At 45.6% G+C, this 16074-nt stretch overlaps 1 protein-coding gene across 4 annotated transcripts in view; it reads right to left on the bottom strand.

Annotated features, from left to right (window-relative positions):
- The window catches only part of LOC132145454 (alpha-catulin-like), a 70179-nt gene that overhangs the window by 17057 nt on the left and 37048 nt on the right, over nucleotides 1-16074 (bottom strand). For all 4 annotated transcript variants that reach the window (XM_059556502.1, XM_059556501.1, XM_059556500.1 and 1 more), the window contains 2 exons: nucleotides 7430-7617; nucleotides 5996-6115 (listed from right to left, as the gene is read on the bottom strand). In XM_059556502.1, coding sequence (XP_059412485.1) covers nucleotides 5996-6115; nucleotides 7430-7617 — 308 coding nt within the window. The remainder of the gene's footprint in view (nucleotides 1-5995; nucleotides 6116-7429; nucleotides 7618-16074) is intronic.

The raw sequence follows: 16074 nt of genomic DNA, 5'->3' as shown, positions 1-16074 counted from the left end.
CTCCGGAGGAGGCCTTGGGAGGAGAACTGGCCATGCACTGCAAGAAAATCAGTTGAAACCAGTTTCTGATGGGGGCTGCTTTAATAAATGGATTCATGTGGTGATCGAGCAATCGTGAAGGCTGATATTGAGCCACAATGAAAGCCATAGTGTTAGCTCGCTTTTCCCAATGTAAATCAGTACTACACTGGCCATATCCCACTCTACTATAAAGATCAGGGATTTTCTACATTTTTGATACCAAGAACCCTCCAAAAATTGGGATAACCTTACAAGAGACTGACTTTTTCAAATATAGTAAAATTATAGTAAAATATAGAAAAATAGTAAGTGTAATATAAAGACAATACGTTGTTTGGCCTTTACATTGTTAATTATTTAATTTGTCATTTCACTAAAGAATAAAGTATACTATTCACTAAAATATTATCTGAAAAATATTTGTTGTATTAAATTGAGTGCATCTACCTTCTATCGAGCGTATTGTGGCACATAAATCTGAAGAGAAATATTTTACATTCAATTAAAATGTATTTAAAGTATACAAGCATAAACTACATTGCCTTGAAGAAGAAATGAACACTTCTAAACATTTCTAAAAAAAAGAAATCCATAAAACAACAGGATTTGTTTTTATCTAATACTTAAAATCTATAACTGTCCATACAATTAAATTAAAATGTAGTTCCCTTTCAGTCGGTCACTCTCGACGCCACGTCGGTGACCGACGAATATAGGATATCGCTTCGATAGACCAATCTACTTCGAGTGTAAACTAAACGAGCCAATGCACATTGGCATGCAATTATTGCATCCAGCTGCCGCTGATCACTGCGTGAGTATAAGAAGGCGGCAGGTGCAATGCATTCCAGCTTTTCGCTTCGGAGCCGAGCGTTAGTATCGCTCTGCTCAACTGTGTCTGCTGTGAACTACGAGTTCAGCACGCTCTCGGAAGCTTCGTGTGTTGGCGAGACGGCGCTTCAGCGGCGGTCGTTCCTGTGTCGAGTGGATTGCACACTTTAGGCTGCACTACCCCTGTCGTGTTGCAAGCGGCCAATTCCCCTGTGCGCCTCAGCACTAAAAGAGCATTTCCTAAAGAGCAAATTTCTCTTAAAGAGCTTCACGGGTGCGTCTTTGTAAAGACGACGGATCGTCCTTATAAGGATGCCGTTTCACCCGTGCGTTTCTGGGTGCGGTCGTTACCTGGCAACGGGTGATGGTCACGATCGCTGCCTCACGTGTCTGGGCGTCGAGCACGCTGAGGTGGCTTTCGTGGATGAGTCATGTTCTCATTACAGGAATATGACCATCTCAGAGCTGCGAACCAGGCTCCGCTACCTTCAGGGGGGCGGAGTCCCGTTGCCGTGGCCGTGATCTGGGGCTCGCTCTGGTGGCTGACAGATGAGAACCACTTCCGGCAGAAGCGCGGGTGGTTTGAGGGTCACAGTGGTGGCAAACCCCGCAGGGAACCAACCCTCTGGGGACCACCACTCCTTCCCCTCCCGTCCCGGCCCCCGTCAAACTTGGTGGTGAGCAGAAGAGCAAGAGGCCCCGGGACGGGTGACCCAGAGAGAGGTAGCTGGTTTCTGGGGGATGGTGAAGGCACCTCTCCCTCCCCTGTAGGAGGGCCAGGCGGAGAATCTGGAAATCTCGACAGGAGAGTAGTTTTCTTCCTCTCTGGGTCCCAGGAGGGCACGGAGAGTTGCGGACGGCCAAGCACCGGACCTCACTCATCCTCCTCCTTCGCCAGATGGCAGCAGCGGGCAGTTCGAGAGCGTCAACAAAGGCCCTACTCACGCACCCTCTGCCAACCCGTGGAACCAGGTGAGCTCTGCACCCCACTCCGGCCTGCTCACAAGCCGCCCGAGTTGGGTCCCTGTGTTCCACCTCGCTGCCCCACTGCGGATACGGCTGTGGTTCCGCTGATCCTGCTTGTACGGTTTTTAAGCGCCTGGTCAGCGCTACCCAGCCCGTCTCGCTGGCTTCTGCGAACCATAAGCCTCGGCTATGCGATTCAGATCGCCCCCTGTCTTGCGGGAAGAGATCGCAGTCCTACTGGCGAAGGACGCGATAGAGCCGGTCCCTCCAGCCGATATGAGGATGGGGTTTTACAGCCCGTACTTCATTGTAGCCAAGAAAGCCGGTGGGTTACGACCGATCTTGGATCTGCGAGTTTTGAATCGGGCCCTCCATCGGCTACCGTTCAAAATGTTGACACAGAAACGCATTTTCAGGTGTGTCCGTCCCCAAGATTGGTTTGCAGCGATCTACCTGAAGGACGTGTACTTTCATGTGTCCATCCTTCCGCGCCACAGACCTTTTCTGCGGTTTGCGTTCGAAGGACTGGCATATCAGTGCAAGGTCCTGCCCTTCGGGCTGTCCCGGTCTCCCCGTGTCTTCACAAAAAGTCATGGAGGCAGCTCTCGTTCCTCTCAGAGAGCAGGGTGTTCGCATTCTCAACTACTTAGACGATTGGCTGATACTAGCACAGTCTCGAGATCAGTTGTGCGAGCACAGGGATGTGGTGCTCCGGCACCTGAGCCTGTTGGGCCTTCAGGTCAGCTGAGAAAAGAGCAAACTCTCACCGTGGCAGAGGATTTCTTTTCTCGTTATGGAGTTGGATTCGGTCGAACAGACAGCACGCCTCACAGAGGAACGTGCGCGGTCGGTGCTAGCCTGCTTGAATACGTTCAAGAGCAGGACAGCAGTCCCAACTCTTTCAGAGGCTCCTGGGGCATATGGCGACCACGGCGGCACTGGCTTTATGGCCGAGTCCCGAGGTGGGCATGGAAGCGTGGCACTCACCGGGTCCAAGTTACACCAGCCTGTCGCCAAACCCTCACTCCGTGGTCAGATCTTGCATTTCTCTGGGCAGAGGTGCCCTTAGAGCAGATCTCCAGGCATGCTGTGGTTTACACGGATGCCTCCACCACTGGCTGGGGGGCTACGTACAACGGGCATGCAGTCTCAGGGGTTTGGACGGGACCACAGCTGCAGTGGAACATCAATTGCCTAGAGTTGTTAGCAGCGCACCTTGCCTTGAACCGTCTCAAAGGTCTCTTATGAGGCAAGCATGTGCTGGTCCGAATGGACAACACTGCGACTGTTCCGTACATCAACCGACAAGGTGGTCTTCGCTCTCGTCGCATGTCGCACCTCGCCCGCCACCTCCTCCTTTGCAGTCAGAAGGTTCTGAGGTCACTTTGTGCCGTTCATATTCCAGGCCTGCTCAGTCGTACAGCCGACGAGCTGTCTCGAGCAATGCTCCCGGGAGAATGGCGACTCCATCCCCTGATGGTCCAGCTGATTTGGAGGTGGTTCAGAAGCACTCAGGTAGACCTGTTTGCTTCTCCAGAGACCTCTCACTGCCAGTTGTTCTACTGGAACTCTTGGCACAGACGTACTGGCACACAGCTGGCTGCGGGACCTACGCAAGTATGCGTTTCCCCCAGTGAGCCTTCTAGCACAGACACTGTGCAAAGTCGATGAGCAAGTCTTGCTAGTAGCGCCGTATTGGCCCACGCAGACCTGGTTCCCCGAACTAGTGCTCCTTGCGACAGCCCCTCCTTGGCCAATTCCTCTGACGAAGGATCTACTGACTCAGAGATGGGGCACCATTTGGCACCCGCGTCCAGACCTTTGGAAACTCCATGTCTGGTCCCTGGATGGGACGCAGAGGTTCTAGGTGACCTACCCCAAGAGGTAGCGAACACCATCACTTCGGCAAGAGCACCGTCTACGAGACATGCTTACGCCTTGAAGTGGAACCTGTTCGTCGAGTGGTGTTCGTCGAGTGGTGTTCTTCTCGCCGAGAAGACCCCCGAAGATGCCCGATTGCAGTCGTGCTGTCCTTTCTGCAGCAAGGGCTGGAGCGAAGGCTGTCTCCCTCCACCCTCAAAGTCCAGGTTGCTGCTATTGCTGCGTACCATGACCCCGTGAATGGGAAGTCTTTGGGTAAGCATGACCTCATCGTCAGGTTCCTTAGAGGGGCCAGGAGGTTAAATCCATCCCGGTCCCCCTGTATACCCTCTTGAGACCTGTCTCTAGTGCTTAAATCACTACAGCAGGGCCCCTTCGAGACTTTGCATTCAGTTGAGCTAAAGTTTCTTTCATTGAAAACTCTGCTCCTGCTTGCACTGGCCTCCATCAAGAGGGTAAGGGACCTGCATGCTTTTTCGGTCGACGATTCGTGCCTAGAGTTCGGGCCGGCTGACTCCCAGGTAATCCTGAGGGTTTCCCACTACACCCTTCAAAGACCAAGTGGTGAACCTGCAAGCACTGCCCCTGGAGGAGGCAGACCCAGCCCTGGCTTTGCTTTGTCCCGTCCAAGCATTTAGGTGCTACGTAGACTGGACACAAAGCTTCAGGACCTCAGACCAGCTCTTTGTCTGTTACGGAGGCCGGCAGAAGGGGAGTGCCGTCTCTAAGCAGAGGATGGCCCACTGGATTGTGGATGCCATAACCCTGGCTTATCAGGCTCAGGATGTGCCCTGCCCGTTCAGGTTGCGAGCTCACTCAACTAGAAGTGTTACATCCTCCTGGGCGCTGGCTCGTGGTGCCTCGCTGACAGATATTTGTAGAGCTGCGGGCTGGGCGACCTCCTTCCGGAAGGATGGGGCTTCCGCAGCGTCCCGGTTCCAAGCGGACCGGGTACGTTTTCCCAGTGTTATCCAATCTCACCCAGTGAGGTAGTGCTTTGACTACGGTGAGTGGAGCTACTTTTTCTGAGCCCCGGCCTACACCTAATAGGGGCACAGGCGGCTCGCACAGGGCACTGGAAGGGGCAGCACCCATGGCGCTTTGATAGGGATCCCATATTCGTCGGTCACCGACATGGCGTCGAGAGTGACCGACTGAAAGGGAACGTCTCGGTTATGTATGGTAATCCTCGTTCCCTGAAGGAGGGAACGGAGACGCCACGTCCCGTCGCCATGGTTGCTGTACCACCGCTGAGCTGCCGGGTCCCCGGCTCGGCTCCTCAGCGAAAAACTGGAATGCATTGCACCTGCTGCCTTCTTATACTCACGCAGTGATCAGCGGCAGCTGGATGCAATAATTGCATGCCAATGTGCATTGGCTCATTTAGTTTACACTCGAAGTAGATTGGTCTATCGAAGCGATATCCCATATTCGTCGGTCACCGACGTGGCGTCTCCGCTCCCTCCTTCAGGGAACAAGAGTTACCATATGTAACCGAGACGTTCTTTAAAATGAATAAAGCAATTAATGAAGATTTCCAGTCTTCAAAAAACAGAATAAGTGGCTTTTCACAAAGAACGCAATTTTCCATCCCATTGGTTTTCTTCGCAAACATGCAGTTTTTGACCATTGCATCTTTTGCAGCATCTTGCATTTGACACCGTTTTATCCCCCAATGAATCTTTCTGAATTGCCCCCTAAAACAATAAAACCTTTCTTTTTCAGGCACATTTTCAGGAGATCCATTAGCAGCCTCATGCTGACCACAGTTTTAAAGCTCTTGCTCCATATCAACATCAGCATCAGCTTTTGACAAATCCATATCTAATCTCCCCACAGCAGCGAAACCCGCTTGACCATATGCAGGTATGATATGGTTTTTTTCCCAACAAAGCATTGATAATGAAAAAAATGTATCAACACAGTACAATTTCCTTATCTTGCATATGTTTTTGCATTGCAAACACATGCTGATATGAGCCTTAAAATTGTGAATTCCTTTTAATAAGCACCATCCATCTGTTCTGCACTGCGGTCGAGTGTATCTTACCCCAAAAGTTTTTATCAGTGGGGTTTGAGAGCTGCTGATTGAAATTGCAGTGTGCAGCACAGTTCAGTTCTTATAACTAAAATCCCTCCATTATCTTCTCCTTCTCCCCTCATCCGATGTGTACATCTACACCGGCTATACACATCTGACATAGGAAGTGACCTTATCAGTGTTTGATTATCTGTAAAGTGAAGTGAGGGAAGATTGGAGGGTGAGCAGGTGTGTGTGTGCGTGTGTGTCACTTACATTCTGTCTGTCTCCTGTGAGATGGGCGAACTCTACCATCTCGTTCCCAAATTGGCTGAAGATTTGGACAAATTCCTGAAAAGTGCTGACTCTCTCCAGCTGCTCCAGGGTAACCAGCACCTGCACACATACATAAAACCCACGTCTTTCTCAGCTACAGCTACAGCTGAGAAAATGTACTGCATAAAGGTTACTTTCATAATGTGTTTTATTCAGAAATGAGCTATCTCTCACATGTCTGTCCTAAGAAATAAAAATAGACTCAACTGAGACAACTGCTGATATACAGTAAGAGCATAGAGGCTCTGTGGCAAATCTGAACAAAGTGTGTGAAGCTGTTGAGAAGTCTTTCCATTACTAGGGATCTGAGAAGCAAGAGGCTTAATAAAGAAGTCTCGGTGTATAGAAAACAATTGAGATATTACAATCAGATTTACTGTGATTTTACTTTCTCGTGGCTATATGATCAATAGATTTTTTTTAAAAAAGCCCCCAATTTCAGTTGCATTTCTTTATTTTCTGAAATGAAAACGTCACACCTAGCTCAAAAACAAAATAAAATGCCTTTTATTTGATTTTTAATTCTTAAATAATTATTTTTTATTTTAAAATGATAAAATGTGCAGTTTTAAAATGTAATTATTATTATTACATTTTCTGAGAATGAATATTATTATTATTATAAAAATAAATTAAACTTTTTTTTTTTTTTGACAATTGCAACATGCAGACATACTTTTAAGTATTACAATAGCTATGATAGTTGCAACCATTCCATAACATAATAGTTTTAACATGGCAAAGTTTCTTGAACAAGAAAAATACTCTTAAATTCTTAAACCCCATACCATGTTTAAGTTACATATTACTAGTGGTCATACACCGCAGAAACTGTGCTTTAAGAGCAAAGCCCGAGTATGTGTAGGAAAGAAAACTCTTATATGTACCAGTAGGCTCAGCGGAAGCAGTCGGAGACTCTCGCATTGGAGAACATTGATAAGGGAAGCCTCTATTTGAGGTAAGGTAGTTAGAAGTGGGCGTTATCAGGAATGGTCAGGGACAAATTCAATTGTGTTTCTCTCTAATGGAGAGCTGTTCTGCTGCCTGGCCATCCAAACATCACTAACTGGACATGATTAGCTCCAGACCTGAGAGCACCAACAGGCGCACACACATAGACACGGTTCACTTCCTCATCTCACCGACATGGATGTTAAGACAGGCCTCCTACTTTATCCTGTGCCATGTCTCTTCAATTATCTCCAAAGCAGAAGGACTCTAAATATGTGGCCATGCAGGGATAGCATCTGAGAGCAACCACTAGCCTGTGTGTGTGGCTGTGTACTCTTGTACTTGACAGGGAAAGATGAGTGCCATTCTGAGTGTTTGTAAAGGCCAGTGCACAAGTACTTGGACTCAGCTGACAATACGTACTTTGTTGCGAGAGCTTATGATCTGTTTGATAACGATGCAGTCTGCAAGCACCAGGACTTTGGTAACAGAGGAGAGCAGCATGCGAGCAGCTTTCACCATGCCGGTCCTGTCACTAAACACCGTGCTGCGCCCATCAACCTCACACTGCTGAAGACTGGACACATCCGTCAGCTGAGCTATGGCAGTGCCTGCAGAGGAAAAACAGCAGAATGAAAGAAAAGTGCACACACACAAACAAGTTTAGATGCAATAACAAGATACTGTTGCTAAAGTGTTCAAACCGCTAATTACACTTCAGCATGTAACTTGTCCCATTATGGACTGAATGATGCCGCAAATCATGAGGATTGTTGAGAAGAGGTGTGCTATTACATCTCTAAGTGATCAGACTTGAGATTTAAGATAAATCTTTAAAAGAACCAAAACTAAAGAATATTATATGTTCTCTATTATATTATAGAAAATTGAGTGTGGACTTTACTGACTTGAGCAAATATGAAAACCACACAGGTCTAGTAAGTAACTAAAAAAATAAAATAAAATAAAATAAAACTCTAGGAAAGCCTCTAAATGCTTTAGCAACCGCATAACACTGCAATGACAGGAAGTTTTCCTTATGAAAGAACCATATATACTGTATATATATTACACACACAACTATTCAAATTGGGTTGGTAAGAAATTTTCATGGTTTTGGTATCTTTGCATTTGTTTGGTCAATTGTGCATTATTATTACTATTTCAAAGAACTGTTTTCCTTTTTAATATACTTTAAAATATAATTTATTCCTGTGATGGATAAGTTGAATTCTCAGCAGTCATTACTCCAGTCTTCATCATCACATGATCCTTCAAAATCTCTAAATCATTCTAATATGCTGATTTGCTACTCAAGAATTATTATCAATGTTGAAGACTTATTTTTATGAATCTTTAATGAATAGAAAGTTCAAAGTTATAATTACTATACTAACCCAAACCATAAAAACTATTAATGTTTTAGAATAAAAAAATAAAAAAAAACATCTGAAGCATTTTTTTCCTTTTGATAGAATCCAGAACATCAGGTTCTATCAGATTTAGCTTGGGTGAACTTTTTTTTTCATCCCCAAAATATACCTAGAATAGGGCACGAAAAAAGTTTGGGACACTTTAAAATTTATGAATGTCACTGAGGAAACTCTATATAAATCCTCACTAGCACTGAAACTGCTCTGTGAGAAACATTTCAGTTCATGAAAAACAAGCACTTAGATAAACCAACAAGAATTCATAAAACAGCCACTGTTTTGAAACAAAAATATGCCATTTCAGTAAGTTCATTCAACCTCAGAACACATTAAGTCACACACCATTTGATTATTTACAAAGCAATCCATCACTCCGGGTGGTCACTTTTTAAAAAAATCAATAACATCTCACTTTCCTCAGTGGGTGTCCACTAGCACACAACCCTGTCTAGACACAAATACTATATGCTGGCTTATTTTTGGGCAGGGTGGCAGAGCTGGCGTGTCATGTCCCAGTTGGAACGTGTTGAAAGGACGCTTGATGAGAGCAGTACCCTGCCTCGTGCCTCAATAAAGCAGTGTTATTCTGAGAGGCGGAAAGTCTGACACATTCGAAAGAGGCTGAGAAATACAAACAGACATTTTAGACAGTAATTTCTGAAGGAAGAATGACACATTTGTCCATCTGAAGACACCGTCCTAATTGCATCAGACAGCTTTTCTTTGTTAAATCTCAAAGTGGTTTTGACAATCAAGGTGCCTTGTGCAGAACGCTGCATTGTGGGCCAAATTACTTTATGCATACCTATCCATAGTCATCTGACTGGGCACAATGCCCACATTTCCTGCTTTGTTGGTTTTCGTCTCTTGTTTAGCAGCGGCCATACTGAAACTTATCCTTAGCGGCTGGCATTTTCAGCCAACTCTTTTCAGAGAGTTTCCTGCTTTAAAGAGACACGGCCTCAGGCAATGGGCTTGCATAGAGAGTGAAACATTGAGATCTCTGCAACGATGCCCTTTAAAGACATCATCTCAGCGTGCATCTGCTGCCTTTAAATGCACTTCATTAATTTAAAGTACTAGTACCAAATCGTTGCTCAAAAGCAGCTGTCTGTATGAGGCCAAGAAGGTCCCCGAGAAGCAAGACAAAGAGAAAATAATGCATTCTCAGCAAAACTGTAACCAGAGTTCCCAAACCTCAGGTTAAGAAAATGTTCAACTTTGTTTCAACTACAAATACTTGTATATCCCAGGAATTGATTTTCATTAAAACAAACAGATATTGTTTTTATTTACTTTTTTTATTTTGTTATATTAAAGAACACATTAAAATTCTTGATTTTTTTTTTTTTTTTGCTTTTCAAATGTCTTCTATGGATAGATTTATCACCTTGTTTCCAGCCCAGATGTTCAGTCTTAAAAATCCATCAGAAAAAAATATATTTTTAAAACTATAATCTTTTAAAAGGGTGAAATACACATTTTAATAATTATTTTATGTGAATTAATTATAAAAAAAACTTTTTTTACCCAATTTAGTTAATTCGATAAAAGAAACCAATTTATTTTGCTAAACTAATAAAAACTCCTGAAGTTTGATTGTTGCTAAGGGGACAACATTATCAAAGCAATGTTAATATCATTTGGCAGATGAAAATAACCTTTTTTATTGTACGTCAATTCTAATGAAGTTTTCATTTTTTTTCCCAAATTCCAATCAAGCTGTAGTTTTTTTTTTCAATTGTGCAAAAGTAAGAAAATATTATTTAATTGTATAAAATTAGAATACATAATGCTAGTTGTGATAAGACAAAGGAGTCGGCAGTTTTATTAAAAAAATGACCTTCAGATGAACAAATGAAAGAAACAACCGCTGGAAATGGCTAACAAACAAAAGATTTATATGTAATGATATTTTATGTTACTTGTAAAAACACACAGATCCAAAAGGGCCCATAGTTGAAGAAACAACCACAATGAATCGTATGCAGTGCACTTTAAAACCACACAGACTTCTACTCAAAACACATCCTCCTCCATCTTTCCAGCCACTGAGAAGATCAATCACAGCAACGTAATCTCCACATCATTCAAAAAACTCCTGGATTTAAAATACGTGCAGGCCAATGCGTCACATCTGTGGTTACACACAAAGTCACAGGTCATTTCTTAAATCAGGGCCTCCTCTACTCAATGAAAGCTCTCCTACATCTCCTTCAGACGATGTGCTCTCGTACCTCAGTTGAACTAGTTTAGTTATTGGGTATAGTTTAGTTATATATAGTTATTCTGTAAACAAAAAGCTTTCACCACTTTATAACATCTGACTTATTCTCCCGAGACGAATCTACATTACTTTTTCCCCACCTGCCTAAATGTGTTTTGGTCTAAACTTTTGCCCGTCACACATGGGCGGCCTGTGTAATAATCAGGAGGATTAAATGAGTGGGTGAGTGTTTGAAAACTGTGGGGAGTCTGATAACTAACTTGAAGCCAGTCTAAATCCGGTGTTGTTGCCCTGGGAGGTATGGGAAGGGAGGTGGGAGAGACCACCAACTATCTGTATTTATAGATACAGAACAGAGCTCCTATTATTTCAGGCCAGAGGGACAAATGTAAACCACAACACACATTGAGTCTTTGAGATAGTCGCATTTGATTGACACAGCACTTGTTTTGCTACTAAATACACAGACGTGTATTAATTCATGACATTAAATGATAAAATATCAGACTAAGTGGCATTTATTTCAAAGAAATGTATCAAAAATCAAATAAAATACTTATTCAGGTCTGACAATTAAGATATCTCTACACAAGACAGTTTTCACTCAGACATTTCACAAATGGCAAGTAACATTAAATTAGAAATGAAATTTTGCAATAGAAAGACTGAAATTAATATTTTCTCGTAAAAAAAAATTAGAGGACTAGTCTATTAAATAAGTTAATGCAGAAATAAGTAATTCTCAGAATCATCTAGTTTTTATAAAAAGCCTCACAGATGTCAACTCATATCAAATTTATTTATTTCATAACTGCAGCTGCTTGCATTTGTAAACCTCTTTAAACCGTCAGAACAGATCAAATCTCTTAGTGTGCCTGTTGGTTATTCTAAGAGCAAGCACAGTAACACTTCATCACAAACGAGAGATTTGCAAACGCACATTTGTGGGGTATTTTTAGGCAAACTCTTCAGAGACAGATGGGACATCAAGAGTTTAATAGAAGAGAAACTGCAGCACTCTTCCTTTCACAAACCTCAACAGATTCAGGCATTGTACAAAAGAAAAAAGCTGCTCTTGGTTCCATGGATCTCAAAACAGCTGCATCCATACAGTATGGATGTGAAAGCCCCATTTTAATCAGATTGTATGCTTTAAATATATTACACTGTGCATATTCATTTAAACCATGTATATTAATGTCAGTTTATAATAAAACTTGATAGACTAACTTTTTATGCCATTTGGCAGTTGATTTTTCAACTGGCTACATCCCACATAATGACAAACCGATTTCAATAGACTGGAATTTAATTAGTCCAACACAGTTTTTATATGAAACATAAAAATTACATTAAGGTTAAGATTGCTCATAGGCTTCTTTCATGTCATTTTGAGGATTTTAAATGTATTATCCCTTATGAAACAAAAATATATTGCAGTATATTGGAAAATATCATGTTATATATTAGGCATATATTCTTATATATATTTATTTTTTCCAATATATTGCAATATATTGAAAGCGGCAATCATTTGTATATTTTGCAATATATTAAGTAATATATGTATCATCAATATATTATCAAATGTATTCAAATATATAATATATTAGAAAATAAAAAGGGAAAATAATATATTACAATATATCACAATATATTTTAAGAAATATATTGGTAAATATATTTTCCTTTCGTAAGGGATACACTACTGTACAAATGTCTGAAGTCAGTAAATTTGTTAATACCTGTTAATTTATTCAGCAAGGATGAATTAAATTGATCAAAAGTATCAGCAAAGACATTTATAATGTTACAAAAGATTTCAATGAAAACAAAAAACGTCTAAGGTTACGTATGTAACCCTGGTTCCTCGAAGGAACGAGACGCTGCGTCGAGAACGATTGGGGAAACGCGTCCAGCGTGACGTCTCTAAATAATGTGTATAATCAGTCCAAAGGAAGGGCGTGACGTCATAGGCGGGTGACGTCAGAGACCAGGAAGCATAAAGCATGAGCGGCAAAGCCGGAAGTCAGCCTCAAAGGATGAAGAAGGCGCCAGCCGGAGATGCCGGAAGTGTGGCACTGCGACGCAGCGTCTCGTTCCTTCGAGGAACCAGGGTTACATACGTAACCTTAGACGTTCCTCTTCAGGAACTCGAGCTGCACGAGAACGATTGGGGAACGAGAATGCCCACGCCGCCAGACTTTCAAATCTCTGCCTAGTGTGGAAGAGCACAGCTAAAGCAAGAGAAGGAGCCTGACAGAATTCGGGGACAATCCGTCCAATGGCCAAACTTCAGAAGGAGTGAGTCTTGACCCCCAGGAGAGGGGAGATCAGAGGACTTGAGGCTTAGGATAACATCCTGATCACCGCTTAGCATAAGCTTCTTCTGGCCGGAGGCCTCAGCCTCAGCGCACCATGGAGAAAACATGTAACCAGAGGGTTCTGCCCACTGACTGGCCACCGAGAGGGGCGCGGTAGGCCACCATGGCCGCCACATGGACCTTCATGGTGGAGTGGGTCAACCCTGCGGAGAGCCTGCAGGAACTCCAGCACTGTACCATACGGGCAGTTAACTGGGTCGAGCTGGCGGTCTCCGCATCAAAAAGTGAAAGGCTTCCACTTCAAGGCATACAGTTTCCTCATTGAGGGAGCTCTGGATTGGAGAACGGTCTTACAACCTTGGTTGAGAGACCGGAAGCTTAGAGTTGTGCCTCCTCAGAGACAGCACCTACAGCCTCTAAGCTCCATGCGGGGGCGCACCCTCCGCCTGCGAGAGGAGATTTTTCCTGACGGGAACCTCCCATGGAGTGCCGTCAAAAAGAGAAATCAGGCCAAGGGACCATACCCAGCCTGTCCAGAACGGGGCTACTAACAGCAGCCGGACTCCGTCCCGGCGCACTCTCTCCAGAACTCCCGAGAGCAGAGCAATCGGGGGAAAAATGTACAGATGAAGCCTCGGCCACGTCTGTACCATGGCGTCCAGCCCCAAGTGGAGCTGGATGAGTCAGAGGAAGCCAGAGGGGACAGTGCGATGTGTCTCGAGTCGCAAACAGATCCACCCGAGTCTGGCCCAACTCTCCAACTCTGCTTCATCACCTTGGTGTGAAGCCGCCATTCCCCGGGCCTTGGCCCCTGCTACAACAGGATGTCTGCTCCCATATTAAGATGTCCAGGAATGTGGACTGCTCTGAGCGAGAGGAATTCATCCTGGGCCCACACAAGGATCTGGTACGCTAATTGTATAAATGGCGTGAGTGCAGACCTCCTTAGTGGTTGATGTAAGAGACCACCGCTGTGTTGTCGGTGCGCACCAACACATGCTGACCTCTTAGGTCTGGGAGAAAATAACGAAGTGCACGAAGCACGGCCAGCATCTCCAGGCAGTGGATGTGCCATGTCAGATGGCGACCACTCCACAGACCGCGGGCAGGGTGGCCACTCATGACCGCACCCCAGCTGGTGAGGGACGCGCCTGTCGCTAGCATCCCGCGGCGACAAGGAGCTCCCAGCACCGGGCCCTGAGACAAGAACCAAGGCTTCCTCCACATATCCAAGGCACGTAGGAAGCGCCGCGTGACCTTTAGCATGCGAAGTGGGTTTCCCTTCGGGGAGAACCCCTTGGTCTCGAGCCACCACTGTAGGGGTCTCATGTACAGCAGGCCAATAGTATTCACGTTGGACGCAGCTGCCATCAGACCCAGCAATCTCCGTGATTGCTTGACAGTGAGTGACCGGCCGTCTCTCACTATTGCGACTGCAGTGAGGATCGACTCGATCCAAGCAGGTGACATACGTGCCTGCATCGTGGTCGAATCCCACACCATGCCCAGATAAGTGGTTCTCTGAACTGGAGAAAGCACACTTTTTTTGGTGTTAAGTCTTAACCCCAGCTCTTTCAAGTGAGCGAGAATGACATCTCGGTGCAGAACCGTCATCTGCTGAGATTGAGCTGATATCAACCAATCGTCAATGTGGTTGAGTCGTTAAAGTGTGGGGTGAGAGTGCAAGGCCAGAGGAAGATCCGTATTGGTAGGCTTTTGCCCCCAAAAGCAAACCTCAGGAACTTCCGATGAAGAAGGATGGAGATAAGTGCATCTTTTGATAGATCGTGACACACCAGTCCTTGGACTTGGCCTGTGCAGGCGTGCTACACTTCAGTCCCCTGACTGAGAGGTTCAGAAAGCACAGATCTAGAAAAGGACACAACACCTCATCCTTCCTTGGAACTGTGAAGTACCGGCTGTAGAACCGGACTCTGCAACCCAAGGAGGGACCACATCGATGGTCTCCGTCCTCAGAGAGAGTCTACTTCTGTTCCATTACCAGAGCCTGCTTGGGGCCCACCAGAACTGGATTCTGTGGCCTCTCACTACAGTGTGCAGGACCCACTGAGACAGCCAAACTAGCTGCTCTGGAAACCTCCCAGGAGGTCACGAGCCTCTTAGCACCGCTACGTTTCCGGGCGGTAACTGAGAGAAGCGCTCGCTGGAGACCGCTGCGCCCTGGAACACCGGCAGGGTTGGCAGATCGATCTCCTGAGGGCACTGAGGAGAGACGGGCACCGTGTAATGCGGTGTATACCGCTCTTCCCCAGAGGGGCCTGCCCTCCGAGGTCCTGAGCCGCAGCCTCAGGACTCTCGTAGCTGAAGTCGCCTAAAAACGACGTGCCTCAGACCCACGTCGTCTGCTAGGAAGACTAGACCAAAGCCTGCTCGGGGCAAGACCCCTTGAGGTACACTTGGCAGGGGCTCCCACACTGCCATGTGACCTCCTAAGGGAACCAGTCTCGCGAGACTGGCCTCTGGTGTGCCTAGAGTCACTAGCTCAGAGTCCTGAAGCGGCAGACCAGCAGGGGACGACCATACTAGCTGCTCTAGAGACCTCCGTAGAGGTAGCGAGCCTCTCAGCACCGCTACGTTTCCGGGCGGTAACTGAGAGAAGCGCTCGCTGGAGACCGCTGCGCCCTGGAACACCGGCAGGGTTGGCAGATCGATCTCCTGAGGGCACTGAGGAGAGATGGGCACCGTGTAATGCGGTGTACACCACTCTTCCCCAGAGGGAGCTGGCCTTCAAAACGTCCTAGGCCTTACGCGTCAGGACGTTATGATGAAGGCTATCCAGCGAAAACAACGGTCCGTAGAACTGCTTTCCGCTAGAAGCCTTCGGCCTGGGAGCGCCACTCTGACTCTAGCGTCTGCGGAGTACAAAGTGACACCCCCGGCATGAGGGGCTGGAACATGGTTGGGACTGCTCCGCCCAGCAGCCCCTGACCGCCTCAATCTCCTCAGAGGAAGAGCGGTACATATGTGTTCTCACATAAGAAATTACATCCCATGAGCCCCTGCCCATCTAACTTCACATAGTCAGATAAATATTAATATATAGTAGTCAACAACTAGACGAGT

The sequence above is a fragment of the Carassius carassius genome, chromosome 8, assembly GCF_963082965.1.
Source record: "Carassius carassius chromosome 8, fCarCar2.1, whole genome shotgun sequence".
Classification (NCBI taxonomy): domain Eukaryota; kingdom Metazoa; phylum Chordata; class Actinopteri; order Cypriniformes; family Cyprinidae; genus Carassius; species Carassius carassius.
Note: the sequence above shows the minus strand (reverse complement) of the source record. Positions and strands in the feature narration are given on the sequence as shown.